Source organism: Archocentrus centrarchus, chromosome 21, assembly GCF_007364275.1.
Source record: "Archocentrus centrarchus isolate MPI-CPG fArcCen1 chromosome 21, fArcCen1, whole genome shotgun sequence".
Classification (NCBI taxonomy): Eukaryota; Metazoa; Chordata; class Actinopteri; order Cichliformes; family Cichlidae; genus Archocentrus; species Archocentrus centrarchus.
Window position 1 is genome coordinate 32486238 of NC_044366.1, and position 16547 is coordinate 32502784.

Consider the following 16547-nt stretch of genomic DNA (forward strand, 5'->3'; position numbering starts at 1 on the left):
ACTCGTCCCTGGCATGCTGAGAACCATGGTCTCAGACTTGGTAATTCTCATTCCTGCTGTGCTGTCCACTGCAAGCTGGCGGCCAAAACCTGATGAAGCCAACAGAACCATGTCAACCGCAAAAAAGCAGCCCTGGGAATAAGTCCGACCAAGCTCTCTCAATGGTTGTACAGGGACCAACGGACAAACTCTTGTAGTACTCTGACACAGACCCTTCCAAAGGGGGCTGAGTAGTGTGATCCCCATATAGTTTGAGCACACTCTCCAGTCCCACTTCTTAAAGATGGGCACCCTTCACCTCCAGTGTCTACCATCTTGTTCAGGGGTTACCACCACAGACACCAACCATGTTGCAGCCACAGCTCAGTACAGCAGCCTTATCAATGGAGGTGTGGAACATGGTCCATTTGGATTCGGTGTTCCTCACAATGCTGCCAAAGTTCTGCTAGAGGTGACAGTTAAAGATCAAGAGGATCAGAGCCTCTTCTAGATGCTCCCTCACTATACATTTAGGTGTACCAGGCCTGTTCAGCAACCTCCCTCGCCACCTGATCCAACTTACCACCAGGTGGTGATCAATTGACAGATCAGGTCAGAAATTTATGTTGGGAATATTTTATAAGAAATCCATAATGCCAATAATATTCTCAGTCAAATAAAATTGTGCACAAAGGAGTGCCACAGGTGTTACTGATCATGAAGTAGGACTATGTGGTATAAACTGTAGATAATCCAGCATTTGGTACCACATCATTCCTTGGGTTGTCCATCATATTATCTGCATATAAAAATACTGTTAAAGAGATTTGTAATTTTGTCACTACTTTCTCTCAGTGAGGTTTTTAAAGGGAAAGGTGTTGAGCCAACGCAGCTGGGTTGGGCTCACCTCACTCCTTTGGAGAGACAATAATTTGGGGGTAGAACAACGCTTCCTTGACCAAGGTGTGGCAGAGGAACTACACCTTCCACTGGAACAGCTGCCATAATCAATCCAGGTTTCGGCTTTCGATGGATCTCAATTATCAGATATCAGAACTCACAGAACTCATCCAGTCACGATTTCTCTCTCAGGTAACCACACAGAACTCATTCAACTTTACATTTTCAAAGCTCTAAGCACTCATCTGGTTCTGTAGTACCCTTGGCTTAGTCAAAACAATTCAGACATCAACTGGAATCAGACCAGTGTTACTGCCTGAAATGTGTTTTGTAATCAGAACTGTTTAAAATCAGCAATCAATAAATTTAAGTCAACTGCTAAATCTGCGGAAACCCCCAATTTGTCTTCCATTCCTGAAGTGACCTATCTGAGGTTTTTCATGAAGTTCTGGCCCTGTCTCTCCCCCAGGACCATCCCTATAACTGTGCTATTGATCTGTTGCCCGGCACTCCACTCCCCAAAAGTAATTTATACAGTCTCACCCAACCAGACTGAAACCCAAAGGAAAAGTGCATCACACAATCACTAGATGCAGGAATCATTCAGCCCTCCTCTTCACCTCCTGGTACTGGGTTTATTTTTCATTAAGAAAAAAGATAAGACCCTCAGACTTTGCATTGACTTCCAGGGATTTTAATCCTACACTTCAATAACTGTCAAAAATAAATATTCTTTGCCTCTCTTGTCTTCCACTTTCGAGTAATTACAGGGAGCCACTATCTTTAGTAAGCTGTACCTGCACAACACCTACCATCTGGTTCACATTAGGAACAGAGATGAATGGAACATGGCTTTCAACAAGCACCTCGGACATTTTGAGTATCTGGTTATGCCATTTGGTCTTACCAACGCTCCAGCAGTATTCCAAGCTCTGGTCAACCATGTCCTTTCATTCCTAGGTTATATTATCCAAAAAGATCAGATTAAAGCAGACCCAGCCATGGTGTAAGCAGTGGTGGATTGGCCCATTCCCTCCACTCAGAAATATCTCCAGCACTTTGGATATGTTGGATACAGGGGATGGTCTTGTTGAAGTGCACCATACTGAAAGACTATATGTTGAAATCCCTGTGAGCAACACAACCAAACATGACATTATTCTGGGTAGCCGCACAGCATTGGGCAGCATACAACCCATTGATAGAATAGTTGAATCGGCACAAATAAACAGTGTGCAAGTAAATGAAGTTGGGACATCCTACCCCACCAATGAGGGTAACAAAGCAAATCCAGAAATGCTATGGCATCCACCAGTAAACATTAGTCACCTGGGTGAGAAAGAGCAAGCGGTAGTGAAACAGCTACTGTATTAAGAGTCTAATGCCTTTGCTCGTGACAATGACGACCTTGGCTGCATACCAAATCTTCAAATGACCATCACAGTGAAGTATGACATCCCTATGCAACATTCCTATGCAGCCATACCCAAACCGCTTTATAAGGAGGTGAAGGAATATATTCAAGACTTGCTTGCCAGAAAGTGGATAGTGAAATCCAAGTCATCTTATGCTGCCCTGGTGGTATGCGTACGTAAAAAGGATGGGACTTTGAGGCTCTGTATTGATTACCGGCTCTTAAATCGCAAAACCGTCCCAGACAGGCACCCACTCCCATGCATCCAGGACCTCATGAACATGCTTTGAGGGTATCGCTGGTTCTCCATATTGGACCAAGGGAAAGCATACCACCAAGGTTACATTGCAGAGGGATCCAGACATCTTACAACATTCATCACCCCCTGGGGCCTGTATTAGTGGGTCCACATCCCCTTTGGCCTTTCAAATGCCCCAGCCGCATTCCAGAGATGTATGGAGGAAATGTTGGATTCCCTGCGAGATGAATACTGCATTGCTTACCTTGATGATATACTCTGCTATGCTAAGACATTTGAGGACCATGTTGAGGGTTTGAGGTGGGTCTTGAGGGCTCTTCAATATCATGGCATCAAACTCAGGCCCACCAAGTGTGAGCTGTTCAGGGAGGTAGTGCGCTATGTTGGGAGGCCTGTCTCAACAGATGGAGTCCGTGTCAACACCAAAGACATAGCAGCTATCCAGGCATTGAGGGATAGAATCCCAAACACTGCTGGTGACATCAGAAGACTGCTGGGATTTCTAAGCTACTACAGGGCTCATGTGCAGGACTTCACAGAACTGCAAATCCACTCTATGACCTCCTGCAAGTCAAAAGCAACCCTGCAGTACCCTCTCAGATCAAAAGTAGTAAGGAAAAAAAAAGGCCAGCTGTCCTCAAGAGCTTCAATAGAGTGGACGCAGGAACATCAAGGAGTCCTTGACTGACTAATAAACATCTTGTCTAGCCCACCAGTGTTGGCCTACCTCAACTTTGACCTACCATTTGTGTTGCACACCAATGCATCAGCAAAAGGCCTTGGAGCGGTGTTGTTCGGATGCCAGGAGGGAAAACTAAGGGTTATTGCCTATGGATCAAGGACGCTGTCACCTGCAGAGAAGAATTATCACATGCACTCAGGAAAGCTAGAGTTCCTAGCTCTAAAGTGGGCTGTGTGTGAGAAATTTCGGGACTGTCTGTACTATGCCCCCCATTTTACAGTGTATACAGATAACAACCCCCTGATTTATGTAATGAGCACTGCCAAACTAAATGCAGTGGGCCACAGGTAGGTGGGAGAGTTGGCAGACTTTCATTTTGACATCAGGTACAGGCCTGGTAAAGCCAACCCTGATGCCGACACCCTTTCCAGACTGCCACTTGATATCACTGAGTATGTTACTGCCTGCACAGAGGAACTTTCAAAAGACACAATCAAGGCAACATGGGAAGGTAGCCAGGCTGCCAAGGAGAATGCCCATGTTGCTGTCTTAAACTTGGCACAGGAAAGCTCTACGCTCTGTGCACACTGACCACTGTCAACTCTAAGCCATGAAGAGCTTGAGCAAGCACAGAGAGATGATGTGGTAACAAGTGAAGTAATTAGACTAAAGAAAAAAAATACACCAGCCTAACAAGTCAAATCTGAAAAAGTGCCAGCAGCCCTGTGAGGAGACTCCTGCATGAGTGGGAAAGGCTTCAGCTTGAGAACGGACTACTTTACAGAAAAACAATGCAGAGACGACAACTAGTCTTGCCCGAAAGGTTCGGATCTGTTGTGCTGAAGTATCTTCATGATGACATGGATCATGTAGGCACAGAGAGGGTCATCAGTTTGGCTCGAGATAGATTCTATTGGCCTATGTGACCGGGAAATATTTGTGTATCAAGCACAAGAAACCTGTGTCTCCCATGGAGTCTTTTACCACCACAGCACCCCTTGAACTGGTTTTGATTGATTATATGCATTTGGAGCCAAGCGCAGGTTTTGAGTATATCTTGGTTGTTGTGGACCATTTTACTCGGTTTGCCCAAGCCTATCCCACCAGGAATAAATCAGGGAAAACAGCTGCAGAGAAGCTGTTGGATGATTTTATTCCCCAGTTTGGCTACCCAAAGAAACTTCATCACGACCAGGACCATGAGTTTGAAAATAGCCTTTTCCGGACCTTATAACAACTCTCTGGAGTTGGACACTCCCGAACCATACCCTACCATCCTCAGGAAAACCCAGCAGAAAGGCTCAATAGAACCATCTTGCAACTACTTTGAACCCTGATGGATAAGGAAAAGAGAAAGTGGAAAAAGCACTTGCCCCAGATGGTCCATGCCTACAATTGTACAAGGTATGAGGCAATGGGGTATTTACCATTCTACTTACTGTATGGATGCCATCCTCGGTTGCCTGTAGAGCTACTATTTGACTTGGCAGAGGAGGAAGAACCCATGTCTCCAAGGGGATATGTGGAAAAGTGGGCAGCAAGGATGAAAGAGGCATATAAGCTTGCTTCTGAGAACAGCTGTCATTCAAGCGCTAGAGGAAAACAATACTACAATCGTCATGTGAAAGGAGTTAATCTTCAGCCAGGTGACCATGTGCTAGTCCGTAACCTGAGTGAGAGGGGAAGCCCAGGAAAACTAAGGTCTTATTGGGAAGACACTGTCTACATCGTTAAGGAGCAGGTGAATAATGGACCCGTGTACAAAGTGTGTCGAGAAAGTGGTGATAGCAGAACCCGCACCCTACATTGAAACCTGTTACATCTAGATAACAACTTACCTGTCGACTTACCTGCAAAGAAAGGAAACCTCCCTCTCAACTCGCCTGCACCAACTGACATCAGTTTACCTGGAAAGGGGAAAAAACAAGGCAGAAACAGTCAAACAATGGTCATCAGACTGAGTTGTTTGCAGACAGCGATTCGTCAGGAACGGATGATGATGGATACTGGTTCCAGGTCAGGAGAGGCTCCATCCATGATCCCCTAAGACCAGAGCCCGAGGAAGAGCCATTCATTGCCCTACAGGACGACCCAGAGGACTTAGCATATGGCCCCGTGCCAGTGCCTGTGATAGAGTCTGCCTCAGAATTTGAGGAAATGGAGTTGCTGGAGGAGGATAGGCCTCTTTTGCCCTCATCACCTAGTAACCAGGCAGGGTATATGCCTAGTCCTGTAGCACTTCAGACAGAAAGTATCCTGCCAGGTCATCAGGCTGGGATCCAGCAGACAGTCAAACCCAGTAGTGCAACCAGAAAATCCAGTCGTGAGAGGAAACCTGCTCAAATGTTAACATATGAGTCTTTAGGCGAACCCTCTTATCAGCCAGAAACCACAGTGAATACTATAGGGGCCTATGGGGTAGTGCACACGCCAGTATGGGGAATACAACCACTTCAGTTTCACCCAAACTTGATCCTATATCAATCACCCCATTTTGCTTTACCATACCAGTATTGCCCTGTGTTCCCTGTATGCTGCATGTAACCCCTACACAGGTGTATTGAGGGGAATGTAAACTGTTTTATTTAGTGTTTATGCATCAGCTGAGTGTCAAATGTTAACAAGTATGGAATTGGTTATGTGCAATGTCAGGAGCCATTTTTCATTGAGGGAGTATGTGACACACAAAAGATGTAGCCCCATATTTTTTCATGTCATTACATACCATAAGGGTCAATAGTTTCAGGATAATTATTCCAGCTCTTGCTGATATATGTATATATTAAAAAACCTTAAGGGACTTTAGTCTTTATGGACTTTTCTCTGGGACAATACCCAAAACCTTGAGTAGGTGGCAGCTGGGCATCAGGCAGCTGTCTGATACACTGTTTTGCTTTTGTGCTATTCTGCTAGGAGAGAGCAATGCAGCAACAGCCAAATGTTGTCCTGTCTGCTCATTTCTTCCTTTGTATCAGGTTTGTACAATGTTTAACCAGGTAAAACACAGAGGAATGAATTGTGAGAACATATGAATGTAGTTGTAGGGGTCTGTGAGTAAGTTCAGTCACCTTTTGATTACTTTTTTGTCTCTGGATTGTAAATGTTAGACCCACCGAGCTTGCTAGCAAGGTAGCTTAGCATGTTGATATTGTGTATACCTGTAAAGTCAAATGTTCTGATACCCAAACTCACATTGCATATTAAGTTGAATACAAACATGCACAGATATAGTTATTTTACACCCCGTCTGCTGATGCTTGAGATGTTCATAGGATAGTATTTAAACGGTTAACTGTATTTGTTGTTCTGGCTACTATAGTTGCTAAAGAAAATTATTCCAACAGATGGTTTAATATTGTTGATCTGGTTAAAAGAACAATTGTGTGACTGTCTGAAGTATGAAAATATGTAAGTAAAATTCAACAACAGCCAAATGTTGTCCTGTCTGCTCATTTCTTCCTTTGTATCAGATAACTGTGGTCGCATGCCTGGGACCTGCAACACCTCTTATAAAGTTCAATGTCTGTGTTACGGTGCATATGGCATGTTCTGTCTTCAGGACTTGGCTGCGCAGCATTTCCTGCTGTGTGACGCAGTGATGCACTGTCAGCTCACCTGCACAGGTCTCCCTCTGCATCTTCTCCCACATGTGTTCCACCAATCCAGTTTACCTCCGATGTCAGCGATCAGGTCCTCTGACTCCCACCTGTTTGGAAAATCCCTGTTTTCCACTTTTCATTTGGACATTTTTGGGGGGTCAGACTAGCTTAAATGTCACTGTAAAAAGAGCTGACTGCTGTTTTTATCTGCTGATAACTGATCAATGTATCATTGGCAACGTGGAAAAAGGGTTGGAGCACAAGTCATGGCCTTCGCGGCAGCTGTTGCAGCACATTGTGGGATTTGTAGAATAAGTGGTGGAGTGCTATATCTATTAATAATAGCTATATGAAATCATATAAAGCCATATAAAATTATATGGCGGGCCGGATGTTCCCAGCGGGCCTTGAGTGTGACACATGTTCTTTAATCACGGATGGACCAAGGCAGATGCTGGACGTTGCACGAAGTTTATTTAAAGTTTAATTTAAGAAAGTTTGTGGTGAACCAAGATTTGATTTCAGACAAACAGGTGGTGAGGGAGGAGGGTGGGAATGACAAGTTAGGTTTGGTGGATAAATAGAGCTGGGTGTCATCTGAGAAGCAATAAAAATTAGAACTAAATTTACAAAGGATATTGCCAAAGGGAATAAGATAAGTAATAAAGAGGAGCGGACCCAGGACAGGAACCTTGAGGCACACCTGTGGTAACAGGGGAGGGGTGGGATTTGAAAGATTTAAGTTGGATGAACTGAGTACGGCTTGTGAGATAACATTGAAACCGGTCAAGAGGGGTGTGGGTGATGCCAGTGGAAGATAATCTATTGAGGAGGATATTGTGGGAGATGGTGTCAAAGGCCGCACTCAGATCAAGGAGGATGAGGATGGAGATTCTTATGGCAGAATCAGCTGCCATAAGAAGGTCATTGGTGATTTTTAGTAGAGCAGTTTCTGTGCTATGGTGGGGGCGGAAACCAGACTGGTATTGTTCATTGAGACTGTTTTGGGTTAAATGGGAGTGACCTTGAATAACAATGTTTTTTTCAAGTATTTTGGAAATGAAAGTTAGATTAGAAATGGGGTGAAAATTATTGTAATTATCTGGATCAGAATCAGGCTTTTTCAGAATTGGAGTACAGCTGCAGTTTTGAAAAGAGTGGGAATGATTCCAGTGGTAAGAGAAGAGTGAATAATGGCAGATATGAAGAGGAGGAGAGAGGGGAGGCAGGATTTGTAGCTGTGGGAGCTGTAGGAAGAGGATCAAGGAGACGTGGAAGGCTTGGATTTACAGATGTGGTCAGTGACTTCAGAGGAAGTTGGTAGTTGAAAACTGGAAAATGACTGACGGGGGGGAGAATTCAGGAAATAAGGTGAGAATAGTAGACAGATTTGGTGATAGATTGAGTCCTTATATAGTAGTACATGAGATAAATACATGTCTTTGTGGATAGTGAGACCAGTTTTTAAAATTTTATTATATTATTTTTTATAGAGATGCTCCAATCGTCGCCCTTTAGCTTTCATGGACTGTTCAGGGGGAAACGAGGGGGAAGGATTTGTGAAGGAAACAGACTGTGTTTTTCACTGGGGTGGGACATCAGGGGTGGAAGAATGATCAGGAATCAGACGGCGGGCAATATTTACAGACAGAATATCCAAATCAATATCCTCAGTGTTCCTGAATGTAATAGACCGTGACGCTTTAGTTTGAGAATGATAGAGTAACACATCAAAGGAAATAAAAAGATGGTCTGTAAAAGGAAGTTCATCTGTGGAGCAGCTGGCAGGGGTGAGGCCAGAACAACAAAATAAGTCCAAAGTGTGTCCTTTGATGTGAGTAGGGGAAATTGGATAACTGATGAAAACCGAAACTCTCAAGGCAAGATGAAACGTCCTTGGTGAGAGTAACACCCTCCATGTTAATATTGATGTCCCCCAGTTAGGCGAAGATAAGAGAGGAAAGCAGCAAAATCATCCAGGAAATCCCTGTGTGGCTTTGGGGGGGGTGAAACTGTGGCAATGATGGTGGGAGTGGGTCCCGACAGTTTACACACGATGCACTCGAACAAGCTGATGGTGGGTATTGACACAGGCAGGACTTTCCACTTCTCACAATGACCACCACCGTGACCTGAGCCATGGAGTTGACAGACGTAAACAAAGCCAGGTGGAACTGTTAAGTTGTGAAAAGTCCATGGGTTGTTGCCAGGTTTCAGTCAAACACAGAAAATCAAGCTTATGGTCAGTGAGGAGATCCTGAGTGAGATGTCAGCAGACCGGATGGCATTCTTGTGAGGCTAACGAGTGGGGGACCAGATGGAGTTGATGGGTTTTGGCCTGTCGAGCTGGAAGTTTTGGCGAGACTTGCGGTTAATTATATCTCCAGCAAGGCAGGAGAGTGATGTCTGGGTGGAGACACAGCGTCACTGGTGGAGGTACGGACAGGTGCCAGTGGAGTCGAAAGAGCTATGCAGCTCTAAATTGGAGGATACCTGACACTGGTTGAGTGAAGAGCTGTTGCTTGCCTGACTGAAAACTGAACTGATGAGTAACGGAGAACAGGATAGCTCATATATACAAAAAAAAAAAAAATTCCAATCGGCCAAATGAACACAAATCTTAAACACATTAGGCAAGTAGCAGCTGCAAAACATGCCAGCGTGCACTCAACTGGAAGTCCAGCTCCCAATGAATAATGAATTGTAATGCATCAAGGAAGGTTTGTCCCTTTTGATTTGTTGTTAAAATGCAGGGATGTCTTAAAGACGTAAATACCTGGATAACTTCTAATTTCCTGCTTCTAAATTCAGAGTCATGGGGCAAAAGCAACCGGGGAAAAAATTCATGTGGAACTAATATTTAACATCAGAATAATTTTCACGGCAGAACAAAGAAATTCACTTCTTTTTTCTGGCGTGTTAGCGGCAGAACAAAGGGGGCAGAACGGGGGGGGTTGGGGGGGATAGCAGTGACTACCCCCACTTCCCCCCGGGGGTCATGACTCTCCAGCTTTTGTAGCTGTCCAGTGGAGTATATTAGAAAGTAAAATGTTTTTTTCTTAAATCACAAAATAGTCAGGTTAAATTTCCTAAAAAGTATTTTTCCATAGTTGTAGGGTATAATGTGAAAAGTAGTTTAACCCTTTAATAGCCAGCTGTCAAAGCCGACATGCCCCAAACCGCCTAGAAGTTGCGCTCACAGCCAACATAGGGTTATTACGGCACTGTTGCAGGAAGCCTGCAAATGGCAGGCCCGTGCTGAATAAAGGGTTAAGGCAGTTTAAAACAAACAAATATCAGTTTAAGCTAACTGTATTTCTACAGAAGATCCTTTAAACACCACATCATTGTTTTACACAAGTTTTGTCTAATGCAGCACTTCTCAATTTTTTGCTGTGACTATAAATAGTCATGCTCTACGCTGTGAGTAGGCAAAAAAAAGTACACCATAGAGCTGTTACTTACTGCGCACACTGTGACAGTGAGAGCGCCACTGCCACCTACTGTAGTGGATGTGCAATTACACTTGATTCTAGTGCTGCAAAAAAAAAAAAAAAAAAAAAAAAGCATGTTTCCCGGGGTCAGACGTGCTCCCCGGTAGCGCACCGCGCCCCCACTATTTGAGAAGCACCAGTCTAATGCAGCATTGTGACACTTCAAAGATGCAGTAGAGTATGAAAGCATCAACAGACATAGTTATCGTAAGCTGCAGCAGGTATAGCGGCAGAATATGACAATATGTCTTCATCCCACAAGAAACATCTGAGTGTTAGAGTGCAAAAAAACCCCCAAAAAATACCTGCAGCTGGAAACAAATACTAGCTTTTATGTTGTCAAAGCAAAACTGGCACCCTGCTATAGTTAACTAACGTGGTTGAGGACATAATTTTGCTCCCAGCTTTCTAAAATGATCTGCATTCCTCTAATAAACAAGTCAATATATACAAGAATTGGTGCATCTCAATTCAGAAACTTCTTTTATAAGAGAGAAAAATTTTATAAATCTTTCCTTAGATTTCCTATAGAATAAAGGGTTTTAGAACTATACTTTGGGACAAAGTAAGCTAACCTTTAAAGTCTTTTATTATGTTTGCTTTTTGTTTGTTTTGTTTTTCTCAGATTTGACTGGTTGTTGTACACAAATAATTATTGTGCCTCAGCAACCATTGGAATTGCACATAGGGGATCATCAGATCATTGGCTCTTGGGGGTTCTTGCTATAATATTGTAGGAGCTTTACCCTACATATAAAATGACTTAGGGCAATTGCTGTTGTGAAATAGTGTTCAGTAAAGCCCCAGTCGACACAGGTCTGGAGACTGGTTGACCACCCCCTGGCAACCTAGCAAAAAATGTATAATTTGTATTCCCTAACAAGTGGTTGCTGACTATAAAACTGGTCATAAACAGGGTGCTGCACCAAAAACCTCCTTGTGATTGTGTTGGTCATCGACAGATTGTTGTGGCGACCCATATGGAAGACTCCAACTTGTCTGCAAACACTAACTAACCACCAAGTGAAACTTGAAAGAGTGTTTGCCTTCAACATAAAAATTGTGTCATACTGCAGAAACCATCACATTTCAAGAAGCACAACTTATAGTGAAGGACAGCATTCTTCATTTTCATGTTGTGGTGCACTTTTTATTGCTTCGCAAGTAGTTGGTGAGTGTTAGCATCCTCATGCAAATTACAGGCTACTGTGAAAATCTGTTAGTTACCAAATAAATTGCAAGGAGGTTTTTGGTGCAGCTCCAAATACCTTGTTGCAAACAATTTAACCTAGCAACTGTCAACAACCTCCTGCAAACACTCAACAGTCTTTTTTTTTTCTAGTGCCCAGTGGTTGCCAGGCAGTTGCCAATCAGTCTCTAGGCCTGTGTTACTGAGGCCTTAATTTAATATAGTAATTTATTATTTATTAATTTAAATTTAATTTATTTTCTTAGGGATTCTTTTGAGCGGAGTGGAGTCAATGAAATAAACAAAGGTACCCATTTCTGACCTAAAAAAGTATAGAAATTGAGAAATTGAGATATAATAAAAGAACTACAGGTATACCAGAAATGGAGGTAGACAAAGAAAAAACATGAGGTAGACTGCAGGAAAGCATAATGAACATATTTGTCCAGAGGAAGTGAAGGAGGGAATCCGTGTCCAACAGTCATGGAAAGATGATGGGAGGAGTTAGGAGAAGGTGTGAGCATCCATTATATAACTAATTTTCTTTATTGCGCTGTCAGAGCTGTAGCTCTCTGCAGGTCTGTGAAGATGGATACACAGCATGGAGCAGAGCTCTGCTTTCCACAACTCTTCAACACCTCCTGCAAGAAGCCGGCAGCTCCTCTGTCTCAAATTTGGCTGTTTCAAATTCTGATGCCACCAGTTTCTCTGCTCACTGTGGTTCTCAACTTGCTAGTCATCATATCAATCTCCCACTTCAGGCAGAGTTTCACTTTCTCTTTTTAACTACTTCACAAGTCTGAGTCGGTTTGAGCCAATAATTAATGACTTTGCTGCTAGAAATTAATCATATTTTAACTTGTATACTGTTGCACAATGATGGAAAAATGTCAGAACAGAAACCACAAATTGTATTTCTCCTACCAAAATCATCTTCATATTATTTCGACTGCAACCTCAGTAGCACTTAGGTACTTAAGTAATTCAATTCAATTTAATTTTAATTCAATTTTGGTTATATAATACCAGATCACAAGAGTTGCCTTTAGGCACTTTAAAATATTGCACATTTTCTTTGTAATAGTTGCTTCAATATTTTTGTTTGGGTGATTTTTGGATGAATTAAATTCTCCTTTTTCTTTGCAGGCAGCTTCACACCCCCACTAACATCCTCCTCCTCTCTCTGGCGGTCACAGACTTCCTTGTTGGGTTCATGTTTATGCCAGGAGAAATCCTCCGAAACACAGCCTGCTGGTTTCTCGGTCAGCTCACATGTTCTCTGTATAATTATGTATCCTTCACTGTTACCTTTGTCTCAGTGGGAGACGTAGTGCTGATATCATTCGACCGCTATGTGGCTATTTGTGACCCTCTGCATTACCCCACCAGAATCACTGACAGAAGAGTTAAACTCTGTGTCTGTCTGTGTTGGCTCTGCTCTGTTTTCTACTGCTATTTCATAGTAGGAAATGATCTGATTCAACCAGGTAGCTATTATTCCTGCTATGGAGAATGTATAATTTTTGTTGGCTTCATTGCAGGAGTTGTTGATCTTGTTTTATCCTTTATTGTTCCAGTTTCTGTCATCATAGTTCTGTATATGAGAGTGTTTGTGGTGGCTGTGTCTCAGGCCCGGGCCATGCGCTCTCATGTTACAGCTGTCACACTGCAGCTCTCAGTGAGTCGAACACCAAAGAAATCTGAGTTAAAAGCAGCCAGGACTCTTGGTGTTCTTGTAGCTGTGTTTCTGATATGTTTCTGCCCTTATTACTGTGTTTCTCTTTTAGGGGAAGAGTTGCTCAATAGTGCATCTGCATCTATTGTATTCTGTCTGTTTTATTTTAACTCCTTTCTCAACCCATTGATCTATGCTATGTTCTACCCCTGGTTTAGAAAAGCAGTGAAACTAATTGTCACTCTGCAGATACTGCAGCCTGGCTCCTGTGAGGTCAGCATGCTGTAAAACCATCTGTTCTAAAAAGGATTTAAACTTCAACACTGAACACGTAGATGTGATCATCCTTTTGGTCTCTATAAATAAAGTTGAAGGGATTGGCTGTGTGTTTTGTGAGTAAAATCATGTTCCCCACAATTGTTGCATTTCCTTATTTTATTTATTTATTTTTTTGGCCCACAGCATATTTTGCTGTTTTTTAATGCCTTGTGTAGTGAGAAATTCACAGTGGGAAAAATTTTATAAGCAACATCCATAATGTCAATGATATTCTCAATCAAGGAGAGGATAAGGATGTGGCACAAGTGAGGGCCACTGCAGCTTCTGTTACTGATCATGAACTGTAGTTAGTGGAGCATTTACTGCCACATCGTACATTTTAGGTTCATGTTAAAGAGACTTTAGTCGCTGCTTCCTGTCAGTGAGGAGGTTTTTAAGAGAAATAAGAATGTGGCACAACAGGGACCTCTGCTGGGGCTGTGTAAGTCAGGAGCTTCTTCTAATTGGCTTGTATTTTTCTGCTTTTATGACTTCTGGCAAAAATCCTATTCTGGATAACAGAGTTGTATAGGTATATCCTTCTTAGTCATAATTAAAAAATAAATGGGCTAGACTACATGGGTCTCAAGTTTACCTGTCTCACATTAAACATGAAAACTTGCACCCCAAACTTGCAACATCTGACTGCAATTGTTGCCTCTGACCACACAGTACAAAATTATACTGAAGCAAAAGTGACAATTTAACATGTGTACACCATAAACAACACCACAGCATCTGTAATAGTTTTATCTGCAATACCTAAATAAAATCAGGCCCCATTAGCTAGAGCCCATGGCAATGTGTCCTGCTTCAATAATTCAATGAATACAAGATGGTTGTCACAAGTACAACATCTGTTCCTTGCACAGCACTTCATGTAACTGTATTTTATAGTTTGAACCACTTGTTGACTCAAAATGGCAAGTGTAAGTTTGGCAGTACGTGATTTGAGACATAACTTCAGTGTCAGCATGACATTTTCCCCATCCTCCCTGGTGATGCGTCCTGTCTCATTGCAGCTATCCCCTTTTTATCCAGAAAGGCTCCATTTTTCAGTTCAAAACTTCATAAAAACATAATTAAGGGTTTAGTCTGTTGACAGGATACCCCACCACAAAACATTTAGTCAGTTTTTCAATTTTTGGATAACAAATGGAACTGACAAGCATGCAACTTCATGAAGTATAGAGATGCATTAAATTATTATTTCTATTGAAAAATTAACAAGACAGTGATATGTAATGTTGAAAGTGGTTGAGAATGAGCTTCACATTTCCAGATGCTTAAGTATAATTAGACAACTGAATATATGGGACGTGTTCATAATCTTTCAAGCTGCCCAGTGGAGAATATTAGAAAGTAAAATATTTTTCTCACATCACAAAAAAAAAGAAGTTTAATTTCCTAAATTTGACTTTGCCCGCAGTACTTTAGTTAAATTCAGTTTTATTTATATAGCAGCAAATCACAACAAACAGTTGTTACGCCCCAGTCTAGGGGAAAGGGGCGCAACACGAGGTACGGAAAGGTGTCCCCGCCCCAGCCCCCAGAACCACAAACGCAATCTCACTAGGCAAGGCCAAGCCAGTTTTATTACCACCTTTGCACATGTGGTGGATCATGGACACCAAACAGGGAACAAAAAGAAGAAAAAACTAGAAGCTTAGGCTTCGGGGTGAGCCAAGGCCAAAACAAGAAATAAAACGGCCAAAATAAAGCACCTCAAGGCGCACCTCTGATGCAACATTGTGACACTTTGAAGACACAGTAGGGTATGAAAGCATCAATAGGCTATTTTATAATAAGTTGCAGCACATATAGCAGCAGAATATGACAATATGTATTCATCCCACAACAAATATCCAAGTGTTTGAACACTGGAAAAAAAAAAAAAAAAGTTAGGTTTTACAATGTCAAAGCAAAACGTTAGTCCCCTCTGAACACTTAGCTGTTAGCTCATGAGCCTGCAAACAATCCTTCTAATATACAATTTGGACACTGAAAAATGCTTTAGCTCATCTTACTGTAATATAGTAGCTTAAAACTAGCATTTAGAATTTTGACTGGTTTGTCTCAATTCAGAGCAGCACATCAGAGCAGCTGCCAGCTGCTCCAGGGATCTGTAAAATGCTTCTGCATCCTAAACCCTGCTGACGATGCTGTAACAGCCAAATTCTCTTTTTATTTTTGTGGGTTAGTCCAGTCTGAGATAAAATGAATCCATCCATCCTCTTATCCTGTTGAGGGTCACTGGAGCCTATCCCAGCTGACATAGGGTGAGAGGCAGGGTACACCCTGTACAGGTCGCCAGCCTGTCGCAGGGCCAATACAGAGAGACAGACACGCCTATTCACACTCACACCATTCACACTCACACCTATGGGCAATTTAGAGTGACCAATTAACCTAACCCCAGTAACTGTGGGAGGAAACCCACACGGACATGGGGAGAACACGCAAACTCCACACTTCTAGATGTCATTCTAGCTGTGAGGCAGCAGCACCACCATGCTGCTGATAAAATTAATGGTTAATTAAATTTTGTATTGCTTTCTCATTTTTGCTGTGGGCTTGTACAAATATTAAATAATGGATGTAACCTATAATTAAAATATATATATATATATATATATATATATATATATATATATATATATATTGCTGATTGTTGGAGACACTGAAATGAGCACTCTGTTGGTTAGTAAATACACTACTCAAAAAATCAATAAATAAAGGAACACTTTGAAAACACATCAAATCTCAATGTGGAAAAAAAATCTTGCTGATATCTATACTGATATGGACTGGGTAATGTGTTAGGAATGAAAGGATGCCACATCGATTGATGGAAATGAAAATGATGCAGCAGGCTAGTCAATTTTGCCACAATTTCATTGCAGCAACTCAAAAATGGTACTCAGTAGTTTGGATGGCCCCCATGTGCTTGTATACATGCCTGACAGTGTTGGGGCATGTTTCTAATGAGATGCCAGATAGTATCCTGGGGCATCTCCTCCCAGATCTGGACCAGAGTA

General features: G+C 42.2%; 1 protein-coding gene across 1 annotated transcript; it reads left to right on the forward strand.

The window, feature by feature from the left end:
• Positions 1-12104: 12104 nt before the first annotated feature.
• LOC115801158 (trace amine-associated receptor 13c-like) lies at positions 12105-13479 on the forward strand. The gene is made up of 2 exons (XM_030758885.1): positions 12105-12277; positions 12663-13479. The coding sequence occupies exons 1-2, from the start codon at positions 12105-12107 to the stop codon at positions 13477-13479; spliced, it is 990 nt and encodes a 329-aa protein (XP_030614745.1).
• The last annotated feature ends 3068 nt before the right edge of the window (positions 13480-16547 follow it).